General features: G+C 46.8%; 1 protein-coding gene across 1 annotated transcript in view; it reads right to left on the reverse strand.

Moving 5' to 3' along the window:
* Nucleotides 1-24017, reverse strand: part of Liph (lipase H) — a 35296-nt gene that overhangs the window by 1136 nt on the left and 10143 nt on the right. Inside the window, exons 3-9 of the mRNA XM_055624885.1 lie at nucleotides 22955-23063; nucleotides 18736-18837; nucleotides 16506-16595; nucleotides 8502-8669; nucleotides 6555-6644; nucleotides 2732-2843; nucleotides 447-620 (exon numbers count right to left, since the gene is read on the reverse strand). Of these exons, the coding sequence (XP_055480860.1) occupies nucleotides 447-620; nucleotides 2732-2843; nucleotides 6555-6644; nucleotides 8502-8669; nucleotides 16506-16595; nucleotides 18736-18837; nucleotides 22955-23063 (845 nt within the window). The remainder of the gene's footprint in view (nucleotides 1-446; nucleotides 621-2731; nucleotides 2844-6554; nucleotides 6645-8501; nucleotides 8670-16505; nucleotides 16596-18735; nucleotides 18838-22954; nucleotides 23064-24017) is intronic.

Raw genomic sequence — 24017 nt, forward strand, 5'->3', positions numbered from 1 at the left:
AAAGAAAGAAAGAAAGAAAGAAAGAAAGAAAGAAAGAAAGAAAGAAAAGAAAGGAGGGAGGGAGGGAGGGAGGGAGGGAGGGAGGGAAGAAAGAAGGAAGGAAGAAAGGAAGGAAGGAAGAAAGGAAGGAAGGAAGGAAGGAAGGAAGGAAGGAAGGAAGGAAGAAGGAAGGAAGGAAGGAAGGAAGGAGGAAGGAAGGAAGGAGGAAGGAGGGAGGGAGGGAGGGAGGGAGGGAGGAAGGAAGGAAGGAAGAAGGAAGGAAGGAAGGAAGAAGGAAGAAGGAAGGAAGGAAGGAAGGAAGGAAGAAAGAAAGAAAGAAAGAAAGAAAGAAAGAAAGAAAGAAAGAAAGAAAGAAAGAAAGAAAGAAAGAAAGAAGGAAGGAAGGAAAGAAAAGGGCTAGAGGAGGGCATGGTAACAAGAGCCTGTCAAGCCTGCCTGTGGCTCACCTGTCTGGGTGGACCAGGGACCTCAGCTTCATTCGAAGGACTCTGAGCTTGTACTTTGGACCCACAACTGACTTTGTGGAGAACAACAAGGAAATTTCTGTCACTTTATCCAGATCTTGATTAAATCTTGCAAGTAGACTCACTTGATGGTACTTTTGAAATGTCGATGGCTCGCTGGAGGGAAGAGACGGCATTTTAAAATGAATACAGATTGCTAATGAGAAAAAGCAGCTTCCAGCCTCCAAGTCTGGCTAGCAGGTGACTCTTTGGTCCATTTGCCCACCCAAGCTGACTTTCATGAGCCAGGGCCCCTGGCTCTACACAACTGTCTAAATGAAGCCACTGGCCTCCAAAGCGAGGCCGGGGAAGCGTGCTACCTGTGACTGTCTCCTGTCTTCCAGACGGTATTCACATCTCCAGGCACATTCACCCCTACAGCTGACATGGAATCCAGGCTCTCCATGAGGCTGTGCTTATATGCAGTAATGCTGATGAAAGCAGTTCATAGTTCTAAGAGGCCTGCCACACCCTGGGAAGCCTTAGATGTGGTACCAGTGGGGCTGGTGTAACAAACACCTCTGGAGCTCCCTAATCCCAATCTAAGTCTGCAGCCCACTGGCCCAAACGCCAGGTGTTTATCAGTTATCTGCCAGAAGAAAAAGAAAGGTGTCAAGGGCTGGAGAGATGGCTCAGCGGTTAAAAGCACCAGCTGCTCTTCCAAAGGATCCGGGTTCAATTCCCAGCACTCACATGGCAGCTCACAACTGTCTGTAACTCCTGTTCCAGGGGATCTGACACCCTCACACAGACATACATGCAGGCAAAACACTAATGCACATTAAATAAATAAATCTAAAAACAAAAGCAAAAGCAGTGCCAAGCCTCCCCAGAGAGAGCTTCCTGAGGATCACCGGGTTTTCAGGTTATAATACATTGGACTTATCAACAAAATTGGGATCATCTAAATTGAGTCCAGCTGCTAATTTGAAATACAAATACATGTTATATTCACTATAAAAATGGAGTGTGACCTTCGATAGTCAGCTGGTAGAGCGGGGGACTGTAGTTCAGAGGGGCAAATGGATAAACATCGGAAGAGGGAGAAAACAGAACAGGACAGGAGTCTACCACAGAGGGCCTCTGAAAGATACATAGCCAAACTTTGGGCAGAGTGCAGGAAATCTTATGAAAGAAGGGGAAGATAGAAAGACCTGGAGGGAACAGGAACTCCAAAAGGAGAGCAAATGAACCCAAAATCTGGACACAGGGGTCTTTTCTGAGACTGCTACTCCAACCAAGGACCATGCATGGAGATAATCTAGAACCCCTGCACAGATGTAGTCATGGCAGCTCAGTCTCCAAGTGGGTTCCTAGTAATGGAAACAGGGACTACCTCTGACATGAACTCAGTGGCTGGCTCTTTGATCACTTCCCCCTGAGGAGGGAGCAACCTTGCCAGTGCACAGAGTGACAATGCAGCCAGTCTTGATGAGACCAGATAGGCTAGAGTCAGATGGAAGGGGAGGAGGACCTCCACTGTCAGTGGACTTGGGGAGGGGCATGGGAGGAGGAGAGGAAGGGCGGGACTGGGAGAGGGAGGGGGCTACAGCTGGGATACAAAGTAAATAAATTGTAATAAATTAAAAACTAATGTGAAGAAATGGAATGTGAGCTGGGCAGTGGTATTGCACTCCTTTAATCCCAGGACTCAGGAGGCAGAGGCAGGGGGATCTCTGAGGTAGAGGCCAGCCTGCTCTACAGAGTGAGTTCCAGGACAGCCAAGGCTACAGAGAAACCGTGTCTCAAAAAGAAGAAGAAGGAGAAGAAGGAGAAAAAGGAGAAGAAGAAGAAGAAAAGAAAGAAGAAAGAAAGAAAGAAAGAAAGAAAGAAAGAAAGAAAGAAAGAAAGAAAGAAAGAAAAAGAGAAAGAAAGAAAAAGAGAAAGAAAGAAAGAAAGAGAGAAAGGAAAGAAAGGAGGGAAGAAAGAAAGAAAGAAAGAAAGAAGAAAGAAAGGAAAAGAAAGAAAGAAGTGTCAAAGAATGTACATTAAACACGTTAAAGCTCCGATTTTCTCTCCCTCCCCCATCTCCTAGTACTGGAATTCAATCCCAAAACTCCAGTGATTAAAGTCCTTTGGATTAAGCAGTCTCCCAAGTCTGCTTTTCACTTTTATCTTTGAGACAGGATTCCACTAAGGTGCCCGGGCTATCCTTCAATTCACTGCTATAGGCTGCTCAGTGGGAAAAGCAAATGAACTAGAAAATGTAAACTTGCAGCTCAACTTACTGATCGATTTTGGATTCTGTGATATGTCCATCTTTGCCTTTCAGTTTGATTGTAATGAACCCTCTTCTTGCACTCTTGTTCCAAGATACAATGTCCACAAAATAATGATACACTGTAAAATATGGAGAAAGCCCCATAAGAGAGGTACCACCGTGCTCCCCAGTAGGATCGGGTCTGAAAAGCCAAGGTCCTTTTTCTCTCCCTCTAGAGTTTCTCCGCAAAGACTCAAGAACTGTCTTTTGTCTTTAATGGTTTTGGAGTCCAAGTCCTTCAAACTCACTACATAGACAAGGATGACCTTGAGTTTCTGACCCCTTGACTTTCCCAAGTGGGAGGACTACGGGTGTGTAGCGTGGCCGGCTTTTTTATTGTTTCTTGCTCTTCTCTTTGATACAGATGGCATGAGTGACAGCGGAGCTCAGTGCTCAACAGTGAGCATGTGCAGGGGTTGTGGATGCCTGCCTCATAGTCTGGCAGGCATGTTCAACCTTTCGCTAAGGAACCCTATAGTCCAGTGACACACACACACACACACACACATACACACACAGGCATGCGCACACGCACACGCACCCATCTCATGATGTTTTTACTCAACTTACTATCATTTGTGTTGGGCTGCTCGCACACACAGGATCTAATTATGGAAGACTTTCATGTTTTTGTCTTCGTTTCTCAGCATGCCTGTTCCAGCCTGGGAGAGCTTTGGATTGCACTGCGTTAGAATGTTTGCTGGCGAAAATCACTGTCTGAAGGCTGTCAAGACAGCTCACGGGAGGCACCTACCGCCAGTTCTTACAACCTGAACTTGATCCCTTGAGCCCACGTGACGTAAGGAGAGAATGGATTCCTTCAAGTTGTCCTCTAACCTCCACTCCCAGGCGCTCCAGAATAAACACACTTTTAAAAAGTAACTACTGTTTGAATTGCTGACCTGAGTTTTGTTTTTAAAAAGGACCGGTGTTCAAGTCCTAGTACCCACATGGTGACTCAGAAATGTCTCTAACTCCAGTTTCAGAGGATCTAGAACCCTCTTTTGGCATCTACAGGCACTGGGCGCATGGTATACACACACAACTGCAGGCAAAATACTCAGATAAAATAGCTTTTTCTTTCTTTTCTTCTCTCTCTCTCTTTTTATTTTGTGTGTGTGTGTATGTGTGTGTGTGTGTGTGTGTGTGTGTGAGAGAGAGAGAGAGAGAGAGAGAGAGAGAGAGAGAGAGACAGGGTTTCTGTATAGCCCTGGTTGTCCTGGAACTCACTCTGTAGACCGGGTTGACCTCAAACTCACACCTGCTTCTGCCTCCCAAGTGCTGGGATTAAAAGTGTGCACCACCACTGCCCAGCAGATAATTTAAAAAAAAAAAAAGAGTTCTAGATTGGAATAAGAAGAGAATTTCCAACAATTTCTGATACACCTTCTGCCAGTTTGTTCTCTTAGTCACGCACAGCAACGTCCTCACTGATAATTTTAAAATCAGAACACCGATCAACTCTATAAAACCCCAGTGATGACCCATATCAAGCCATAGTAGATGTTTAGCCAAGCGTTAGCACCTTGTGTAAAGTAAGCAGGCACGTCTATCTCATCAAAACACAAATTTGCCTTTGTCCTTAATAAATGGTAAAATTGTACATATATGCCACATAATTATTTTAAACATCTCTCCCTCCATTCCTACAAGCCCAGTCCCCCAGGCTCACCCCAGATCTGCAATAGACCACCTGCTAACCAAGCAAGTGAAAGAAGATTAAAGTCATTAAAGAAAGAAATTGAAGAAGCTATCAGAAGATAGAAAGATCTTCCATGCTGGGAAGCGGTAGAATTACCATAGTAAAAATGTCCATTCTACCAAAAATAATCTTCAAATTCAATGCAATTCCAACACAAGTCTTTGAAGATCTTGAAAGGACAATTTTCAGCTTGTATGAAAACACACACACACACACACACACACACATAGATAAAAGCTGGATATGGTGGCAAACAATTTTAATCCCAGCACTTGGAAGGCAGGGGCAGGCAGATTTCTGAGTTCAAAGCCAGACTGGTCTACAGATCAAGTTCCAGGATAGCCAGGCTACACAGAGAAATCCTGTCTCGAAAAACAAACAAACAAACAAATTAAAACAAAAAACAAATAAAAAAGAGGATAGCTAAAATCTTAATATCTGAATAGTAAAAGAACAGCTGAAGTATCACTACCCCTGACTACAAGCTGTATTATAGAGCTATATAATACAGCACCGTATTAGCATAAACATAGCCACGCTGATCAAGGGGATCAAATTGAAGACTAGGACAGAAATCCATATATCTATGGGCACCTGATTTTTCATAAAAAGGCCAGAAATACACACTGGAAAAAAACAAAAGGCAGTATCTTCAACAAGTGGTGCTGCTCAAACCAGATGTCTGCGTGTAGATAGGTCCATACTTATCGCCCTGCGCAAATCAGCTCCAGTTAATACACGAGGCCTCATGGAACTGGGAAGTTTCCGCGTGGCAAGGGCACTGTGACTGACAAAGCGACAGTCTACAAAATGGGAAAATGTTTTTGCCAATTCCACATCCAACAGAGGGCCAATATCCAAAGTCCTTAAAGAACTCAAGAAAATAGATGTCAAAAATAACCCAGTCAAAAACTGGGATACAGATCTAAAGAGAATTCTCAATAGAAGAAACTCAAATGGCTGAGAAGCGCTTTAAAAAAAAAAATGTTTAGCATCCTTAGTCATCAGGGAAATGCAAATGCAAACTTCTTTGAGAGTTCACCTTCCACCTGTCAGAATGGCAAAGAGCAACAAGTGACAGCCCACGCTGGCGAGGATGTGGGATAAAACGCCCGTCTACTGCTGGGGGAGTGCAAACTAATTCACCACTATGGAAAGCAGTGTGGTGGAGCTCAGGAGATGGGGATCAGTCTACCTCAAGAGCCAGCCATACCTCTCTTGGGCATATACCCAGCGGACGCTTCATTCTACCACAGAGACACTTGCTCAACCATGTTCATTTCTGCTCTATTCATAACAGCCAGAAAGTAGGAACAACCTAGATGTCCCTCAACAGAAGAATGGGTAAAAAAAAAAAAAATGTGGTACGTTTAGCACAATGCAGTATTACTCAGCTGTTAAAACAAAATGACATCATGACATTTGAAGGTAAATGGATGCAGCTAGAAAAAAAAATCATCCTGAGAGAGATATTCTTGACCCAGAAAGACAAATATGGTATGTATTCACTTCTATGTGTATATTAGCCGATAAGTCAATAATAACCAAGCTATAATTCACAGAACCACAGAGAGTAGGTCCCACCCTTCCTCCCTTTTTCCCCTCTCCCTATTCCTCAGATGTTCTTCCTTCTAAGAACTGAGGTAGAGAAGGACCCCCCTAGATTAATGGACTAAAGGCAACAGATAGGAAAGGGAAATGAAATAGATGGATACGGATGGGAAGGGCTGGAATGGGAGGATCAAATGGAAAGGAGAAGAGGATAGGGGGTGGTGAGGGATTATGGAGAAAGACAGCTAAATAAACTAAAAATAGTAGGATTGGAGAGATGGCTCAGTGGTTAAGAGCACTGGCTGCTCTTCCAGCAGACCAGGGTTCAATTCCCAGCACCCACAAGGCACTCAGAGAGGAGAAGGTTGGCCAAGGTCACACAACTCTTACAGACAGAAGCTGTTGCTCTTAGGTTCTTTTAGCTCCAAAGCACTATCTACCACTGTCCCCATTTTCCAAGAAGCATCCAGAGAGCTGAGACTCCATGCTCTCCAAAATGCCAGGGTCAGACAGAACAACCAACACAGCCATCACTCACTGCAGTATGGTTTTTTCTCCGCTGTGTCAAAGAACACCTTCGTCATTGGAGGATCTCCTAAGTATTTTTTCCAGTTGTCGGCGTAGTAGCCTACAAAACAAGCCAGAAACACCAATGTTTATTAGATAAACATGGAAGCCACAGAGGAAGCAAGAACAGTAAGTTTGCAACAACTCCCTCCCACTCCATCTCCAGACCCCACCAGATGGGGGAAGCTCTTTGTGTCAATGCTCTCCCTTCTTCTTTTTTAAAATGTTTGTTTGTTTGTTTGTTTGTTTATTCACTTTACATCGGAGCCTAGCCCCCTCCCTCCTCTTCTCCCAGTCCCACCCTTCCTCCCTTTTCCCCCTCCCCGCTCTCCTGTTCCTTAGAGGTTCTTCCTTCTTGCTGGCTGTCTCCATCCTAAGAACTGAGGTGCAGAAGGGCCCCTCAGTAACTAGGCGGGAAATGGGATTAGCACACACACTGGTACACAGATAGTTTTCAATAATGCCTTCATTTTCAACATTGAGCCAGATTGAGACTCATACTTAAAACAGAATCACTATTGCAACGTTGGTTTTATTCTGAAGATGGGACCCAGGATCTTATGCATGCAAAGTATGCACTTTATACACCAAGCAATACCTCTATCTATCTATCTATCTACCTACCTACCTACCTACCTACCTACCTATCTATGTGTCTCAAAAGTACTAGGAATTATTTCAGGGCCTTAAGCATGCCAGGCCGGCGATCTACTACCAGGCTATATCCACAGTCCATTTGTTTTACTTTTTATTTTGATATAAAGTCTTGCTAAGTTACTCAGGCTTTCTTGAACCCACTGTGCTTTTGTAATATCGTTTTGGGGACAGGACCTGCCTTAGCCTGCCAGATGCCTAGGATTACAGGCCTGTCGTAAACCTAACTGGCCCCAGGGCTTTCTTGAAGAACTAATATTAGATTAAAGTGTACAGACCATGGGCTTAATGTGTGACCGTGTCCTTGAGCACATGGTCGCTGAGTACATGACCGCTCAGCTCAGGGAGACAAGTGCAAATGCTGCCCAGTGGAGCCTCTTTCTGTCTGTCAAGAAAAATGGGTCTTCACAGCCCACAGTCTTGAAGTCGTAACACCTAGAATGTTTCCTCTAACTTCCGGCAAACATCTCAGCAGTCTCTACAGTGTCTTTTCCCCACCAGGGCACTGTATGTGGACACACAAGTCAGAGTGGAGAGAGAAAGCGTTTACAGATGCAGTCTGCTGGGAGGGATCATCCTGCAAGTCCCAGCCCTGGGCCTGGTCTCGGGCTCACTGTGGACCTCCCCAGAGAGGGCTGGAGGAGCGGGGGCTGCTGTCTCGGCAGGAACAGGCTGTGCAAAGCCTGGGCAGGCTTGCAAAACCTGTTATCTTCTTTATGACAGCATAGTATGTCGGCAGTAACCTGCGGGTGGAATCCCATGAAGATTGTTCTAACACTGGGCAGGTGGCAGCTGTTGTTGTTTTTGTTTGTTTGTTTTGTTGTTTTTCGGCTTTGGTTTTGGGGTGTAAAAGGTAAGCGGGTTTTTTATGTTGCCTTTCAAAAAAGAGGGTCTCTCTAGGTAACCAAGACTAGTCTCAAACTCTGATTTCTCCTTGCTGAGCTGCCATGCCCTAACCTAATCCTCTATAATCGAACACTAGAGTAGCTCAGAGAACAAATGGGCTGTGGTACACTCTTGTAATACCTACTACTCTGGAGGCTGTGGCAAGAAAGTTTCAAGTCCAAGGCCAGCCTGGGCTACAAAATAAGCTCAAAGGAGCCTAAACTATGCAGCAAGACCTTATCTCGAGTAATAAGTAAATAAAGCTGACTGTCTACAATTTTAGTAGATACAACTGGGACAAGTGTTTAGACAGTAAAATGACTCTAGGATCTGTACAAAAATTAACTGTCCGGCAGAGAAGGAAGCTTCCCGGGCTTACCCAGAAGGGGACAGGGCTTGCTTTGTCCAATGCCGCAGCTGACACACTTGCCATTCCTGTAATCCCGATAGGAGTCGCAGGGATAGGCCGTGATGGAGCAGTTGTTTTGCAGGGATGCGAGGTACAGGAACACAGACATCTGGTGGTCGCACTTGAAGTACTTTATGCCTTGATGAGAAAGGAAGCAAGAGCAGCTGCAGCATTTACCGGAAGCACTTTTCACATTTTATACAAGCGCCGCCACACCTGCTCCAGCTCCTGAATGCCAGGCCCTGCACAGAAAGCTTCTCTGTGCTCAATTCCGCCTATCCCCACGAGAACCGCAGACACAGATTCACGGTGGCCAGTGGCAAGGTGGAGAGTAAACCATATTAAGGTTGTTGCGAGAACAAAGGCAAACCTGGGTGTGGGGTGCTGGAGAGGAGGCTCAGGGCTTAGGGGCGCTGGCTGCTCTTCCAGAGGACCCTGGTTCAGTTTCCACACCCACATGGGCAGTTCAAAACTGTAACTCCAGCTTTAGGGGATCCAATGCTCAATTCTGGCCTCTACAGGCACTAATACAAGAATACACAAATGCTCTCTCTCTCTCTCTCTCTCTCACACACACACACACACACACACACACACACACACACACACTCATGTGCACACACTTTAAAAAGAAGAGGCTTGAGGCAGGAGTATGCACAAGGTTCGAACCTCAGTTTCCAGCATCACTAAAAGGGAGGGCTGCAGAGATGGCTCTGCACAAGAATGAAGACCTGGATCCCCAGCAGGCAGCAGCATGGGTGTGTCACCCAGGCACCGAAGATATGGAGACAAATGGCTCCCGGAGGTTGCTAACCAGCCAGTCTAGCTTGTGAAGGAAGCTCCGTGTGCAGTAAGAGACTCTTTCTCAAATGACCAGATGGGAATGACTAAGGAAAATGTCCTCTGGTCTCTACACATGGCCTTGGGTACATACACCCAGGGGTGAGCCACCCAGCCCCCTGCACATAGATGCCTACGCCGCCATCCAGCGTTTGAGCAACAGATTATCCTCACTATGTTTAGGCTTGATGAAATGCAGGTTCAGGGCCACCCCCAAACACTGCTGACTCTTAGGAGGCTCAGGACTTTGGACCACTCCTTGCCCCCAGCACAGCTGTGAGACTCAAGAACTTCAAAGCCCTGGTAATTTATAAGGTGCTTCAGGGACTAAGTAACTACGTTGTCGGCTACTCGGGTTGACAAACCTGTTCATTGACAGTGCTAGTTCAAAGGTCACCAGGAAGTCAGGATGCTCAATCAAAATTGTTATCCAGAGAGCAACTCAGGGCTGGCAAGATGGCTGACCAGGCAAAGATGGCTGCTGTTAAGCCTGATGACCTGAATTCCAACCCTGGGTCCCACATGGTGGAAGGAGTCAATTGAGTCCCACAAGCTGTGAACATATCCCATCCCAAATCCTATTCTGTTACCTCCAGTACAGCTTCTCTGGTCGTTCTGTGTTTGAGATGGGGTCTCAGCGCGTTATCCAAACTAGCCAAATCCACAGTCGTCTCACCTCCACTTCCCAAGTGCTGGCACCACAGGTGTCCACCGACACCCCTGGCTCCCCTCACACTGGCCATTCACCATTAAATATCTGCCGTAGGTCTAATAAAGAGCTACTTCCCGGGCCTGAAGAGGTGGCTCCATGGTCGAGAGCACTTAACTGTTCTTGCTGAGGACACCCATGGCAGGCGACTCACAGCTACCTGTCACTCCATCTCCAGGGGATCTGACCCCCTCGTCTGGCCTCTGAGGCTTCCAGACACATACACACACATAAACATAAATGAATGTTAATCATTTTTTTTAAATATTTTTCTCTTCTTCATAGAATCACTATAGTTCCTTCGTAAAATAAAGACTGGGCCTATTTCATTCACTGCTGTCGATCCTAGAAGGCTGCCAGGCACGCATCTGATTGGTAATTTGGACCTGGTAGGCACTGAGAAAGTGCAACTCATAGGCTCTGCTTCCGACTAAGAGTGAAGTTAGAAGTTGCAGGAGGAGCATCTGAAATCTGTCACTGGCCAGCACTGATAACTCTAGCAACTCCAAAGGTCAAGTGCCAAAGAGTAGTTCTTATCATGGCTGCAGTGTTCGTTCATTGTCAAAGGCAAAAAGGGGCTTCTGGGTAAGAGCAGACCAGAGCAGCCTCTGTGTGGTTCGGTGAAGGAGATGATAGAGAGTAAGAAAAACAGACCATAGGGTTGGGCCTGAGTACACACCTGTGCTCTTAACACTTGGGAGGTAGAGGCAGGAAGATCAGGAGTTCAAGGTCATCCTCAGCTACACAGTGAGTTCAAGAACAACCTGATCTACAGGAAATTCTGTCTCAAAAAGAAAGAAAAGAAAAAAAAAAAGAAACGGGAAAAATAAACTATTTCAAAGAGAGAAAAAATGTCAGAAACTCAGAAAAATGTGGACAAAAAATGAGGGGCTCACTGAAACAATGTAAGCCGGCCAGGCAGTGGAGGCACACGCCTTTAATATCAGCCCTCGGGAGGCAGGGGCAGGCAGATCTCTGTGAGTTCCAGGCCAGCCTGGTCTACAAAGTGAGTCCAGGCCATCCAGAGCTACACAGAGAAACCTTGTCTCAAAAACAAAACCAACAAAAGCAACAACAAAAAGAACGATGCCAAGTTATCTAAATGTTCAAGGAGAAAATCCCCAAATGAAACTGGAAGAGCCATCCAAACGACAGGCAAATCACAGCATAGAATCACAAGAAACGAGAGTTCATGTGGGCAACGCGCCTCCAAAAGACTACAACTCTTTAACTACATGGTTCAAAGAAATGAAAATTGGTTAAAAAGAAAAGATAGGTCAGCAACATGGGAAAAGGTCAAAGTCCTAACTCACTCAGGAACACTGCAAGGGTCCTGGCTCTCAGTGCCCCTGTTCAGCTCAGTGATGGAAACCATGGCTATGGTAATAAAAGAGAAAGAAACAAACAAAAGGGACTCACACATTACAGAAGGAATCAAAGTGTATTTATCTGAAGAAAAGCCTATGGTGAAAAGCCCCTCAAGACTCCTCCAGAAAAACCATTAGAGCTGATGCACACTTTCAGCAAAGCGTCAGGATGCGAGATCGGCCTTAGAGAAGTCAGTTGCCATTCTGCACCAAAAATGGACTTGCTGAGAAAGAAACACCATTCACAACAGCTCCCAGAAAAATAAGATAACCAAGAAAAAAACCTACCCAAGGATGTGAAAGACCTCTACATTTCAAACAATAAAGGTGGAAAGCTCTCTTCTGTGGATAAAGGTGCCTGCCACCAGACCTACCCTTCTAAACTAGATCCCTGCGGCCCATACAGGAAGGAGAGAGCTAAGTTCCTCAGGCTGTCCTCTGACTTCCGCATGCCCTACTGTGGATATACATATTCACACTTAAGAACATGCACAAATAAGTAAAGAAATGTGTTCTAAAAGCATCTCTCTTTACAGGCTGCAGAGGTGGCTCCGCAGTGGAGAGAACTTGCTGGAGTTTGGTTCCTAGGACCCATGTCAGGTAGCTCGCAACCACCTGTATCTCCATCTCCAAGGGATCAGACACTCTCTTCTGGCCCCTGAGAGCACTTGTGAGCATACACATGTGCAAACATATACATACAAAATAAAAATATAGCAAATGTCTTTAAGTGTTTTTTTTTAAGTCTTTCCTAAAAAAGCATCTCTTATGCTCTGGGCCAACAGAATCAATATTGTAAAAATGACTGTATAGTCTAAAGTGATTGGCAAATTGATCAAAATCCCAACCGCATCTGATATATAAGTCTAGAAAAAAGAAACTGTAAAATTCATATGGAAGAACAAAAGATCCTAAATAGCCTTAGAAGAAAGAGCAATGCTAGTGATTTATCAAACTATATTACAGGGCCACAGGAACAAAAAGAGCTTCTTCAACGAGCCGTGCTGGGCAAACTGGCCAGGCACCTGTCAGGAACGAAACTTAATTGTATCTCTTTCAAACATCAATTCAAAACAGATCAAAGCCGATGTTAAGACCTGAAACCTTGCAATTGCTAGAGAAAAACACGAGTGTAAGCACAGGCGAAGATTTTCCGGAAGTGACTTCACCTGCATGAGAAATAACCCCAGGCGTTAACAAATGAAATTAGGAAGACACTGCATAACAGAGTTACGATCACCAGACCGGAGACAGCCTATAGAGAGAGGAAGATCTTTGCCAAGCACATTCCAGATAGGGCATCAGCATCTAGAACATATAAAGAACTGTAAAAACTAAGCACCCCTAAAATCATCCAATCGGTAAATGGGCTTCTAAATGAACTGGGGGTTCTCAACAGAAGAAGTATAAATAACACATATAACACACAAAAGAAACACATGCGACCTAGCAAGTCTAACCCAGATGAAGTAAGTCATTCAAGCAGATACAACAGCCAGTGAGACAGAAGCAGTAATGAATTAGGTTGTATGTGTTCAGAACAGAATTACAGCGGGTGGATCTCTGTGGGTTAGAGGCCAGCCTGGTCTCCGTAGTGAGTTCCAGGGGCACATAGACAGACCCTGTCTCAACAACAATAATAGTCACTGCTGTGATTGTAAGTTGTGAGATTGTAACTTGTGCTTTCCTTAATCTTAACAGTTCTTTATCATCTACCTATGTGCTTGGCCTAACATCTTTATGATCCGGATAAAATCCTTTTTGGAATGTACAAACAGACCCCTCGTATCCACCAACATCAAGAACATCATCAGATAAGATCTGAGGCCTCTAAGGCAGAGTTCCCTACTTTGCCGTAACCTCCCTCCCTGATGTTTCCCTGATGTCTTCTTCTAGTCTCATGGACACCAGGCACACATGGTTCATGGGTACACATGCAGGCAAAACCCCCAAACATATAAGATAAAAATAAAGGGAAAAATTAAATATGTTGATGGAAACAGGCTTGGGGACTAGAGAGATGGCTCAGCAATTAAGAGTACTGGCTGTTCTTCCAGAGGACCAGGGTTCAATTTCCAGCACCCACATGGCAGCTCACGCCTGCCTGAAACTCCAGTTCCAGGGATCGGACACCCTCACACAGAAATACATGCAGGCAAAACAGCAAAGCACATAAAATATTTTAAAAAAAATCATTGAAAAATGAAAAATACTAAGCACTTAAAATATCCTTTAAAAATAATAAGAACAGGCTTTGCGGCAGGCACTTACAATCCCAGCATTTAGGAAGCAGACACAGGCGGATTTTCAGGACTCACTAGCCAGCCAGCACAAACAGAGAACATCGGCTTAGTGAGAGGCCTATCTCAGACAGCAAGGGGTGGACCTGGAGAGAGGCTTGGAGGACAAAAGAATGTGCTGGACGAGCCTGATGGCCTGAGTCTGCTCTTCAAAATTCAGATTAAAGATGTGTGCAGTGGCACACATCCTATGGCAGGACGAGAGCCAGAGACAGGAACCACAGGCCAGCCAGCCTAGGCCTCACAAGTGCAGGGAAACAAGAAAAGCATCACCCCAAAAACAAGTGGAAGAGAGAGGTGAGTACCAAAAGCTTCCTCTCCCTTCCACATGCACACAGCAGCAGGCGCACATCTGTACTCACACACCACAACACACACATACACACATACCACACACATATCATACACACACCACACACAAACACACACACCACATACACACCACACACACAGCACACACACACACTCCCCACCACACAGACTCCACAGAATATTAAAGAGAGTATGTATGCTCAATGACAATAAATAGTTTAAAACAAAAAACAAAAGTAATCAGCTTCTAGATCCTGTCTCAAAAAAACAAGATGAATGGCTCCTGAGAAATGATGTTTGATTTGGAGCTCTGATCTGCAAAGCAAATCCACACACCCAAAAAGTAAAGAAGAAAGAAAGATCATCAGGCAAAAGGGCACCAGGAATGACTCCAGGGAGGGCAGCAGAGAGCCGCTTTGAAAGAGAGGGCTGGGAGCTCGCAGAGAAGGTGAAAGAAATGCTGATTCTTCGGACAAAGAGGGGGTAAACAGGACGGCTCTCTAATGGTGTGCTGGTTCGAATAAGAACGGCCCCCACAGGCTCACATATTTGAATGCTTAGTGGCCACAGAGTGACGCTATTTGAAAGCATTAGAATGATTAAGAGGTGTGGCCTTGTTAGGTGAAGCGGATCACCAAGGGAGTGGCCTTGAGGTTTCAAAATGCCAAGTCCTAAGTCTCAGTCTGTCTCTCTTTGTCTGTCTCTGTCTCTCTCTGCCTATAGACCAGGAGGTAGCTCTTCTCCAGCGCCCTCCTGGTTGCCGTCATGCTTCCTGCAAGCCGTCTAAAACTGTAAGCGAGCCCCCAATTAAATGCTTGCCTTTATAACAACGACTTGCCGTGTTCGTGTTGTCTCTTCACACGAGAACAGTGACCGGCTAGGACAAGAGTGTGTGGAGACTAAGTCTAGCTCATCTGTAATGGGTAATAGGGAGATGCTGCATAGGTGTGGGAGGGGTGACCCTAAGAGTCAGCTGGGATAACAAGAGTCAACAAGGATAACTGTCTCTGGCAGTGAGAGCCAAGGAGAAGCTACCAAGTTTTCCTTTCCGTTCAAATGGTCTCAGGACATCTCCAAAAATGCTCCCAGGCAGGGTGGGACCACCATGATGAGACCTAAGGTTTGAGGGGTCTGAGGGCCATCTGTGCTAGCAACCTGGTGGCTGGGCTCTGTTTCTGCCACCAGAGTGAGCTGAGAAAGACTGACTCACAGGTGATGGCCCGGAGTCATAAACGGGCAAGGGTGGTCAGAGGCCGGACTCTTTCTCAGTGCCGTGAGGTGTTATGGGGCAGCAGGCAGCAGATGATGCGCAGAGCTGGGTGTCAGAAGAACTGGACTTGGGGAGCTGCTGGTCCTCAAAGGACCCGAGGCCTGACGTGGGTCATAAAGAGACCGGGTCCAAACAGGGAGCAGCCAACCCAGGATAAGGGCACTACGCTTGTGAGTGATGGCTGGGGCGGGAGAGGGGCCGGCACTCAGTGCTGCAACTAGGATCCAAGCTTCTGTTTCCAGCGCTCAGTGCAGCCCATACAGGAGACCATGGAGGATAAACTGGAACCAAGAGGAAGAAGCATGGGGCGCCTGGGACAAATTGGACTGAAGTAAAACCTGGCAGGCCGGCACTCTTCCTGCTTCTAGAGCTTCCTCCAGCAGAAATCGGTGTCAGTGACAGCAGGGGATACATGTCGTCACTCTGTTTGCACGGGACAGTCATATGGCTAAGGCCACTTATGTCATTTCAGGTGGATCATTTTCAAACGCTTTGCTGTTCCATCGTGGCCATATACCAATGCACCAATGCCATTTCCTACAGTGATCCCTTTAGATTTTTTTTCCCCAAAAGTGTCAATGTGTGTGCGCATGAAGGTGTGCACGCACCCGTGTGTGCAGGCTCCTGGAGGCCAGAGGTGCCTTGCTCTATCACTCCTCACCTATTCCTCTGAGCAGACGGGGGCTCGCTGAATATGGCCAAGGCTGGCAGCTGGAAAGCCTCAGTGGTCCTGACTCTGCCCTGAACAGCTGCTCAGGAGGGCAGCACCTGAGACTCCGCCCCAGGCACAGCTGCTCAGGGTGGCCTCCGAAGTCAGGGGCTTGAGCTTGTGCACTCTCACCCCCTAAGCCATCTTTCAAGTCCCCAGATCATCCTTGTCCCAGAAGCTTTTCAAGATGGCTTTCCTTTCTCTAGCAGCAGTGAGGTACAGAGCAGAGTACTTACTTGGACAAAACACTCTCCAACTTGCTACCTGACACCTCTATTTTTTCAGACGGTCTGTTCTCTATTTACAATGACCTATAGATATCAGGTAATTTTTTGGTTGTTTCTGTTTTTGAGACAGGGCTGGGATGGAGCTCCTGATCCTCCTGCCTCCACCTCCCTGCTGGCGTCAGATATTTTAATCCTCCTTTCCAAACTACAGCCTTGCAAAGCATAACATATAACACTTACCTCCAAATATTGTCTTGGGGCAGCCGGGCTGATCCAGTCCCCCATTGGGGTAGAAGTCCATGTGTCCTAGCGGCTCCCTGTAGCCCAGTGCTAAAAGAGAACACAAGGTTTGCACGGGGCCCAGGACTGTGCACATCCTGACATTCACCTGTCTGTAGGGTCAGGCAGGGGCTCGCCTGAAGCTGTCTGCCCTCTAACTGCTGAGAGCTTCCTGAACTTCTTTTTGCACTGGATAAATCTTCACAAAATGAAATATGAAATAATTAACTTCTGCTTAGTAGGTCAAAAAAAAATCACAAAATGTTTGGACCTGAAATGGTGAGATGGCTCAGTGGTTAAGAGCACTGGCTGCTCTTGCTGAGAGCTGGGTCAGGTTCCCAGCACCCACATGGTCGCTCACAATTACCTGGAACCTCAGTCTCAGGGAATCCAATACCTTCTTCTGGCCTCTTTGGGCACCAGGCACACATGTGGTATACAGACAAACACGCAGGCAAAACACCCATGATCATAAAAGTGAAAGAGTAAAAATAAAAATGTTGGACCTAAGGCAGGTATGGTGGCTCACGCCTGAGTTACAGCCCTTAGGAGGCTTAGGCAGGGGAGTTGCCATGATCTTGAGGCCAGCTTGGGCTACAGAGTGAGACCCTGCCTCAAACAAACAAACAGACTGGGATCTAAGATAATAAAAAAGGACTGGAAATATTTCTAAAGTGGGTACCTAGAAACGGAATAACTTTATTTTCTCTGGCCATATAAACCCCAAAATAATTAGAAAATGCTCTGTTAAAAGGTTACCATAGAACCAGCTATGGTGGTGCACACTTAAAATCCAGCAACCAGTGGGCTGAGACAAGAAGGTTGACAGTTTATAATCAGCCTTGGCTGCACAGTGACAGGCTAGCCTGGGGTACATAGCAAGCATCTCAGAAAAAATAGAAGTGTTTATATATACCTATGTTATGTGTGCAGTAATTATAATAATAGTGTTTTTTTTTATTTTGAGACTCGGTGTGTCAGCTAGGCATCTCACACACCTTTTTTCCCACTTTCATAACGTCTACAACACAGCTGTGGAGAAAGTAGAAGTAACTTAGACGAAGGGCATGAATGGTTGGCAGGCTTGAGATTTAGCTTACCATCATTAGGAAGAGCAGAACCTAAGGGTCTGGCCCAGTGCAAAGCTTGTATTCTTTCATTTGAAATTCACTATGCAAGAATAAAAGTCTTATTCTGCCCATCTTAGAATGGCACTGAAGGGTTCCACTTCAGCAAGGGATTACTTTGCAAATGTCACTGTGACGATGCAGCTGTCCACAAGAAGACATTTTCTCCCCAAAGGTAAACAGTCACCGACTGTCACACGGGAGTGCCTGGGGTACAGGGTCAGGGGTAATTTTAAAAACAAAAACAGTAACTTGAAGTGTCTGTGTGTGTTTGGAACATATACACCAGCATGAACTTGGAAGTTTGAGGACAACCTGTGGGAATCAGGTCTCTTTTGCATCGGATGGATTCCAGTGATGAAACTCGGGTTGTAGGGCTCAGTGGCTAGGAGAACACTTCCCGGCTGAGCCACCCACAGAACCCAGGCTGGTTTGTCATCTTGGTGTCCTGGTGCTGAGGCATGCCACACAAAGATTGTCACTGAGCTCCATCCTCCCCCCTGGCTTCATAGCTGCCCGTATCATAGAGGGGGAGCACAAATCAGTGAGCTTTGTTCCATCCCCCCTCCCCAAGTTCCCAGTGGGCTCATCCCTGAGACATTTGGATACAGCAGATATCTACCTTTTTTTAAAATTTTTTTCAGCCACAGTCTTGCTATGTACCCTTGGTACCCAACCATGAACATCTCCCCCAAGCCACACCAACAGGTACCAAACAGATAGGAAACCGGCACGTTGATTGAGAGACGGAAGTGACCTGTGGGCCAGGGGTGCTCTGGGTGGGGGAGGGGTGCACAGGACTCTCAGCTTAGGGAAATAAGGAGAAAGAGTCAACTGGAACACCTTAGTTCATCTGAAGCCAGTTGTCCATGTGGTAAACAAACCAGCCAGTTCTTGATTGGACTTGATGATCACTGGGAAAACCCGAGATGAGAGAAAGAAATCATGCCCCCTCCAACCCCAGGTCCAGGGCTCAGGTCCCCTTCAGCGTGGCCAGACCTCCCTTCCCGCAGTGGGGAAAGCATCAAAGCTTCTGCCTGGAGCCACACACACAGGAATGTTACCGTCGGTGTCCGAGTGGATGACGTCAACGAACTGTGCATCGCTGGGATCTAATCTGTCCTCGGGAGGTCTCCCGTTGTATAAAGGGCCCGCAGGGTCAAGACCTTAAAAGAAAAGCAGAGCGTCTTGGAAGCCCCACACCGTGAGTCACTGGGTCTGTCTTCAATCCCTCCCGGAGAAGACTCGCGGCTGCAGGGCGTTTGGGGGTGAGTAATTGCTAGCGTTCTAGCGTGCAGTCAGGACTCCTGTCCACAGCCTGCAGCTTTTTCCCACAGCCCTGGCAGTGGCTCTGAGAACAGCAGGCAGGCTCCATGAGGAGGCTCCACTGGGGAAGAGCCCCACGGCGAGGAGTCACACGGGTGAGGTCATCTGGGCAGAAAGGTTCTTCTGGCAAAAACCCTCAGAGAGGGCTGAGAATTCAACCCAGGACTTTACGAATGAAGCTGCACCCAGCTACGTCCCTGCCCGTGACAAAGTCCCATCATATGGTTCAGCCTGGCTTGAATTAGCTGTGTAGCCCAGGCTGGCCTCTAACTGGATCTCTAAGTCATTTGCAACACATCACAAAGCCAGGTGGCCAATATGATTCCATCCTACAGCTCCTGAGGCCAGGGGGCTCACCCATCCTGGCCAGCGCCTGGCCCGGAAGTACAGCCCCCTCCATCTGCTCAAGGTCTCTCAGCACCTAGCTGAGCCAAACTCAGCAGGAAGTGGTGAGGCTAGGTTTGGAAGGGGTATATCAAATGCATCCCATAATGCCTGCACTGATTTCTTGGTTTTTGTCAGGGTTAACCGGGCTGTGGGAAACCCCTGGAAATCATGCTTAGGATTGTAGAACTACAACATGAGAGCTCAAAGAGCTCAGTCTGGCAGAGTCCCCACTCACTAGAGCCGTGTGCAAAGAGGGTTTTCAGGGTATCTTCCTTGCAAGTTTAACTATGAATATCATATGTTTAAATTCGTTTTGTTCTTGTCTTAGGTGCTGGAGATGGAACCTAGGCCTCGTGCACGCACACAGTTCCTGCCCTGTCCCTCTGGACGCCTCTCTGAGGCCATCTCCCCTTCCTGTCTTCCACACAAGATCAAGATCTTTGCTTTTGTTGTTTTGCTTTCTTCTCTCCCAATGTCCTTGTGATTCCTTGAAACATTTCTTCCTCTGGCCTCCCTCCGCCCCCAGCTTTCTTCTTCCATCCTCTCCAACTGAAACTGTTGTGGGAGATGTGAGATAATGCCCACTCACTCAGGGCCAACAGGTGGCCTCAACACAACAGGTCCCAACAAAGTAGGAAAAAAAAACTCCATAGCCTTGGAAAGAGTTTACCCAGAAACCTCCCCCTCCTCACATCAGACAACACCAACCACTTCCTCGGCAGAAAATAAAGACCGAGCACCCTGGCTTGGCACCTCCCACAGATCTAGATAAGACATTTAGTCCAGAGAGGGTACTGAGAGTGGGTGGGGTGCTAGCCACATACCGACACATACAAAATGGATGTAAAATTATGGTCCAGAACCTGAATCCCTATTTGTAGTTAGAAGTTTCCAGCAGTCACCTAAAATGTGCGTGTGCTGCATGCATGTGCATGTGTATATTAGCACGTGTGTGAGCATGTAGAGTCCAGAGCTTGACAGTGGGTCTCTTTCTCCATCCCCTTCTGCAGCCAACGTTTGCTACTTTGTGGGTTCTTACTTCTTCCACCCTTCTCCTCCACCCCTTTCTCCTTCCCTCTCAGGGCCCTAACACTAGACAAGAGAGAAAAAAAGGATAGAGAGGAAAGGCGACGGCATTATATTTAGACTCTACTTCCTTCTGATGAGGGACGTCAAGTTCCTTGGGGCAAGTTTGACCCTTGGTGTCAGGATATCTAATTTCTTCCTCCCCTTCCTGTTTCTCCTTTGTGCGTGACTACAAACTGCAACCAACAACTAACCAAGAACCCAACAACAACCCCCCTATTGGGGCTCTCGAATTTACACACCCTCTCAAAAGCCTCCAGAATTCCAAACAAACTGCCGATGGCAAAACCACGCTCCCACCAGAGCAAGAGGCAAATCATAGTCGGCTGCTTATCCTCACACCTGGATTAAAATGAAAACATATTCTTATAATATTTCTGTGTTTCTTAAAGAAGCCAAAATTCCTATTACACCCGCCCGCATTATATACTAAGCTAGAGTCTCTCACTTGAACCCAAGCTAGTCCAGCTTGCCAGCTTGCTCCAAGGACCCTCTGCCTCTGCCACCCCAGTGCTGGCACTACAGATGCCACTACCACCCCCATTACCAGCAATTATGTGGGTGCTAGGGATCCCAACTCTAGTCCTCTTACTTGAATGGCAAGTGCTTTTATCTGGTGAGCATCTCCCAGCCTGAAATGTTTTAAAAACAAATGGGAGTTGATTTTAAGAACATGAAGACTATCAGGCTGGAGATAAACCTCAGCAGAATGCTGCTCTTCAGAGAGCCCAGCTTCAGTTCCCAGCACACAACCAGGGAATCTGATGCCCTCTTCTGGCTTCTGCAGGTACCTGCACATACATGCGTGCGCACGCACAAACACACACACACACATTTAAAACTTAAATCTTTCTTTCTTTTTTTAAGAATATAAGGTTTGGGACATAGCTCAGCTCGAATGCTTGCCTTGTATGCAGTGATACCATGGGTTCTGTTCCCAGAACACAAAATATTAAATTAAAAAATGTAAATTTTAGCTGGCTGTGGTGGCACATGCCTTAATCCCAGCACTTGGGAGGCAGAGGCAGAGGGATCTCTGTAACTTCGAGGCCAGCCTGGTCTACAAAGCCAGTCCAGATGGATGCCAGGCTGACCTCCCCGGTCTCGGGAAATGGCAGTGGCTTGTATCCGTGGGTAGCAGATCACATTCCCAGTGAGCACACCCAAGCAAGGACACTGGGACAAAGAATTCTCCTGAGACAGCTGGGACTAAATGTGGTGAGGAGAGAACTGGGGACGTCCAATGGCGGTAACAATTGACTTGTGGACCCGACCTTGAGTCCGGGTCTCAGGGCAGGTCACTTGGGCCTAGAGCAGCAGCAGTCCTGGCTGGGTACCAGGCAGTTCAGTTGTCAGGAGGGCGGATTTGTCTGTCAAAAGGCACAGGAGAGAACATGGCGCCTGGGCAGAATGAAACACTTGGCTAGGGGGTGGGTTTGGTCCATTTCTTCCTAGCTCTGTGATCAGTGACACCAAGTTGGCAGATTGAAATTACTCACTACCAAAGAAATCAGCACAGAAACTGGAAACTGTGTAAGCCAACACCAGCCACTGCACCTCACTGCCACAACACGCCACTGGAAAGAAACAGTCTACCAGGGAGGCAAGCCCAAGCCATCTGTTCTAAGTGTGAGGAGTCCCTCGCTCTCTCCTCTCGCAAGCAAAGGCACATTACTTTTGAAAACATAGTGATAATACATCCTGAACTTTTGAAACTGCTTGGTTTCGCTAGGAAGATAGATAAATTAGATAACTGAGGCCACCTTGGCCTTTGGGGAAAGTGAGGGGGGGAAAATCCAGAACAAACATTGGGAAGAAATGCCGGCCAATAGAACTGGGGGAGGGGGATTTGGGGCTGTGAGATTACCTTCCCCCCTCCCCCCAAATGTGTGTTTGGAGTCATTTGCATTTCCTCTCCTTCCACACACTTCTGTCTTACAGACTCCCTAACTTTAAACCCCGGATGTGAGAATGAACCCTGGGAAAGGCAAATGATGAGCCCTTGCAAGCTGGAGCAGGCCCTCAGCCTCGTAAGTAGCTGTGGACATTCTTAAGCTCTAGTCAAGAGATCCAGAAAGTCTTCGTCCTTCAGGGTGGGACCTGCTACAGTTGGGGTGTTTGATAGAAAGCTGATACTTCAACAGGCAGGCCCAGCTGCTGAGTTTCAAGCCCCTTTCCCTTCCGTGAGTCTCCAGCTGCGCCTGTGAGTGCCAGCTCTGTAGCTCAGGCCAGCCTGAATTGACCCAAAGGAACGAGGTTCTCTGGGAACAGAAAAAACAAAAACCAAAACAACAACAATCCCCCGGGATGCTGCTGGGGGTGAGCATAAGAAAAATACGGTCACCACCAAGCTTTTCTGTGACATACACAATTTGCAAAACATTCTGTTAAGTCATAGGCTGAGGTCAATATGACCTTTGTGGTGGTGCTCTCCCAGAGAACACCGGCCCAGGTGAGAGCCCTGCTCACTCCCAGGAACCTTACCTGTGATTCTCCCCAGCTTCTTAGGGTACGCTGCTCCAACAAATCCAGCTATGTGGGCTCCTAGACTCACTCCAATCATATAAATGTTGTCCAGAGATGCTCCTTTGTCCTAGAATTTCATTAATAATTTGTGAGAGTTCAACAAGTTGACCAGGCTTGCAGAGGTCTTCTTTGCTTTGGAGGAATATTCCTAAGTACTGTATCGTCTATTGTCTCACTTGGACTACTTTGTGTGTGGGTAGATATGCACGCACATCTATTCACTTATGTGTGGAGGCCAGAGGTCAAAAAGCCATGTGTCAGGCTGGAGGTATAGCTCAGCAGGCTGGAGGTATAGCTCTGTGGTTAGGAACACTTGCTCTTGCAGAGGAGTCAGGTTCGATTCTCAGCACCCACACAGCAGCTCACAATGGTGTGTAACTCAGTTGCAAAGGCTCCGGTGCCACCTTCTGACTTCTGTAGGCACCAAACACCTACACGGTGCACATATATACATGCAGACGAACACTCATATACATTAAAAACATAAGAATAAATGAATTTTTCTTTTTATATTAGGTGTCTCCCTTGATTGCTCGCCACCTGAGTTTTTGAGGCAGGGTCTCTCTCTGAGCCTGGAGTTAGCTGATTTGGTTAGACCAGCCAGAAAGCCCGAGAGATTCTCCCGTGTCGCTCCCCTGGGTCTGGGATTGCCAGCACGCACTGTGCACTACTGTGCCCAGATGTTTTTATGTAGGTTCTTGGGGTTGAGCTCAGGTCTTCATACTTGCACACCTAGAGCTTATCAACTGAGCCAACTCCTTAGCCCCTATTGTCTCATTTAAATGTCACAAGAGGCCTGGAGCAGTAGTTCAGCTTAGGGCACTTATGTTATAAGCCATAGGTTCAATCCCCAGCATGGCAGGAAAAGAGGGGATAAGGCATCCTGCAAGGTTGATACTACTTTCAAGGGTAAATAGGGAAACTGAAACCTAGAGCTGAGGTTATCTGGCCCAGGTAAAGCAGTCAGGGAGGGCACAGGGCAGGATTCAAACCAAACAGCTAGCCCCAAATTTGTGTCCTT

This window comes from Psammomys obesus, unplaced genomic scaffold, assembly GCF_907164565.1.
Source record: "Psammomys obesus unplaced genomic scaffold, mPsaObe1.curated_primary_1811, whole genome shotgun sequence".
NCBI classification, from domain to species: Eukaryota; Metazoa; Chordata; class Mammalia; order Rodentia; family Muridae; genus Psammomys; species Psammomys obesus.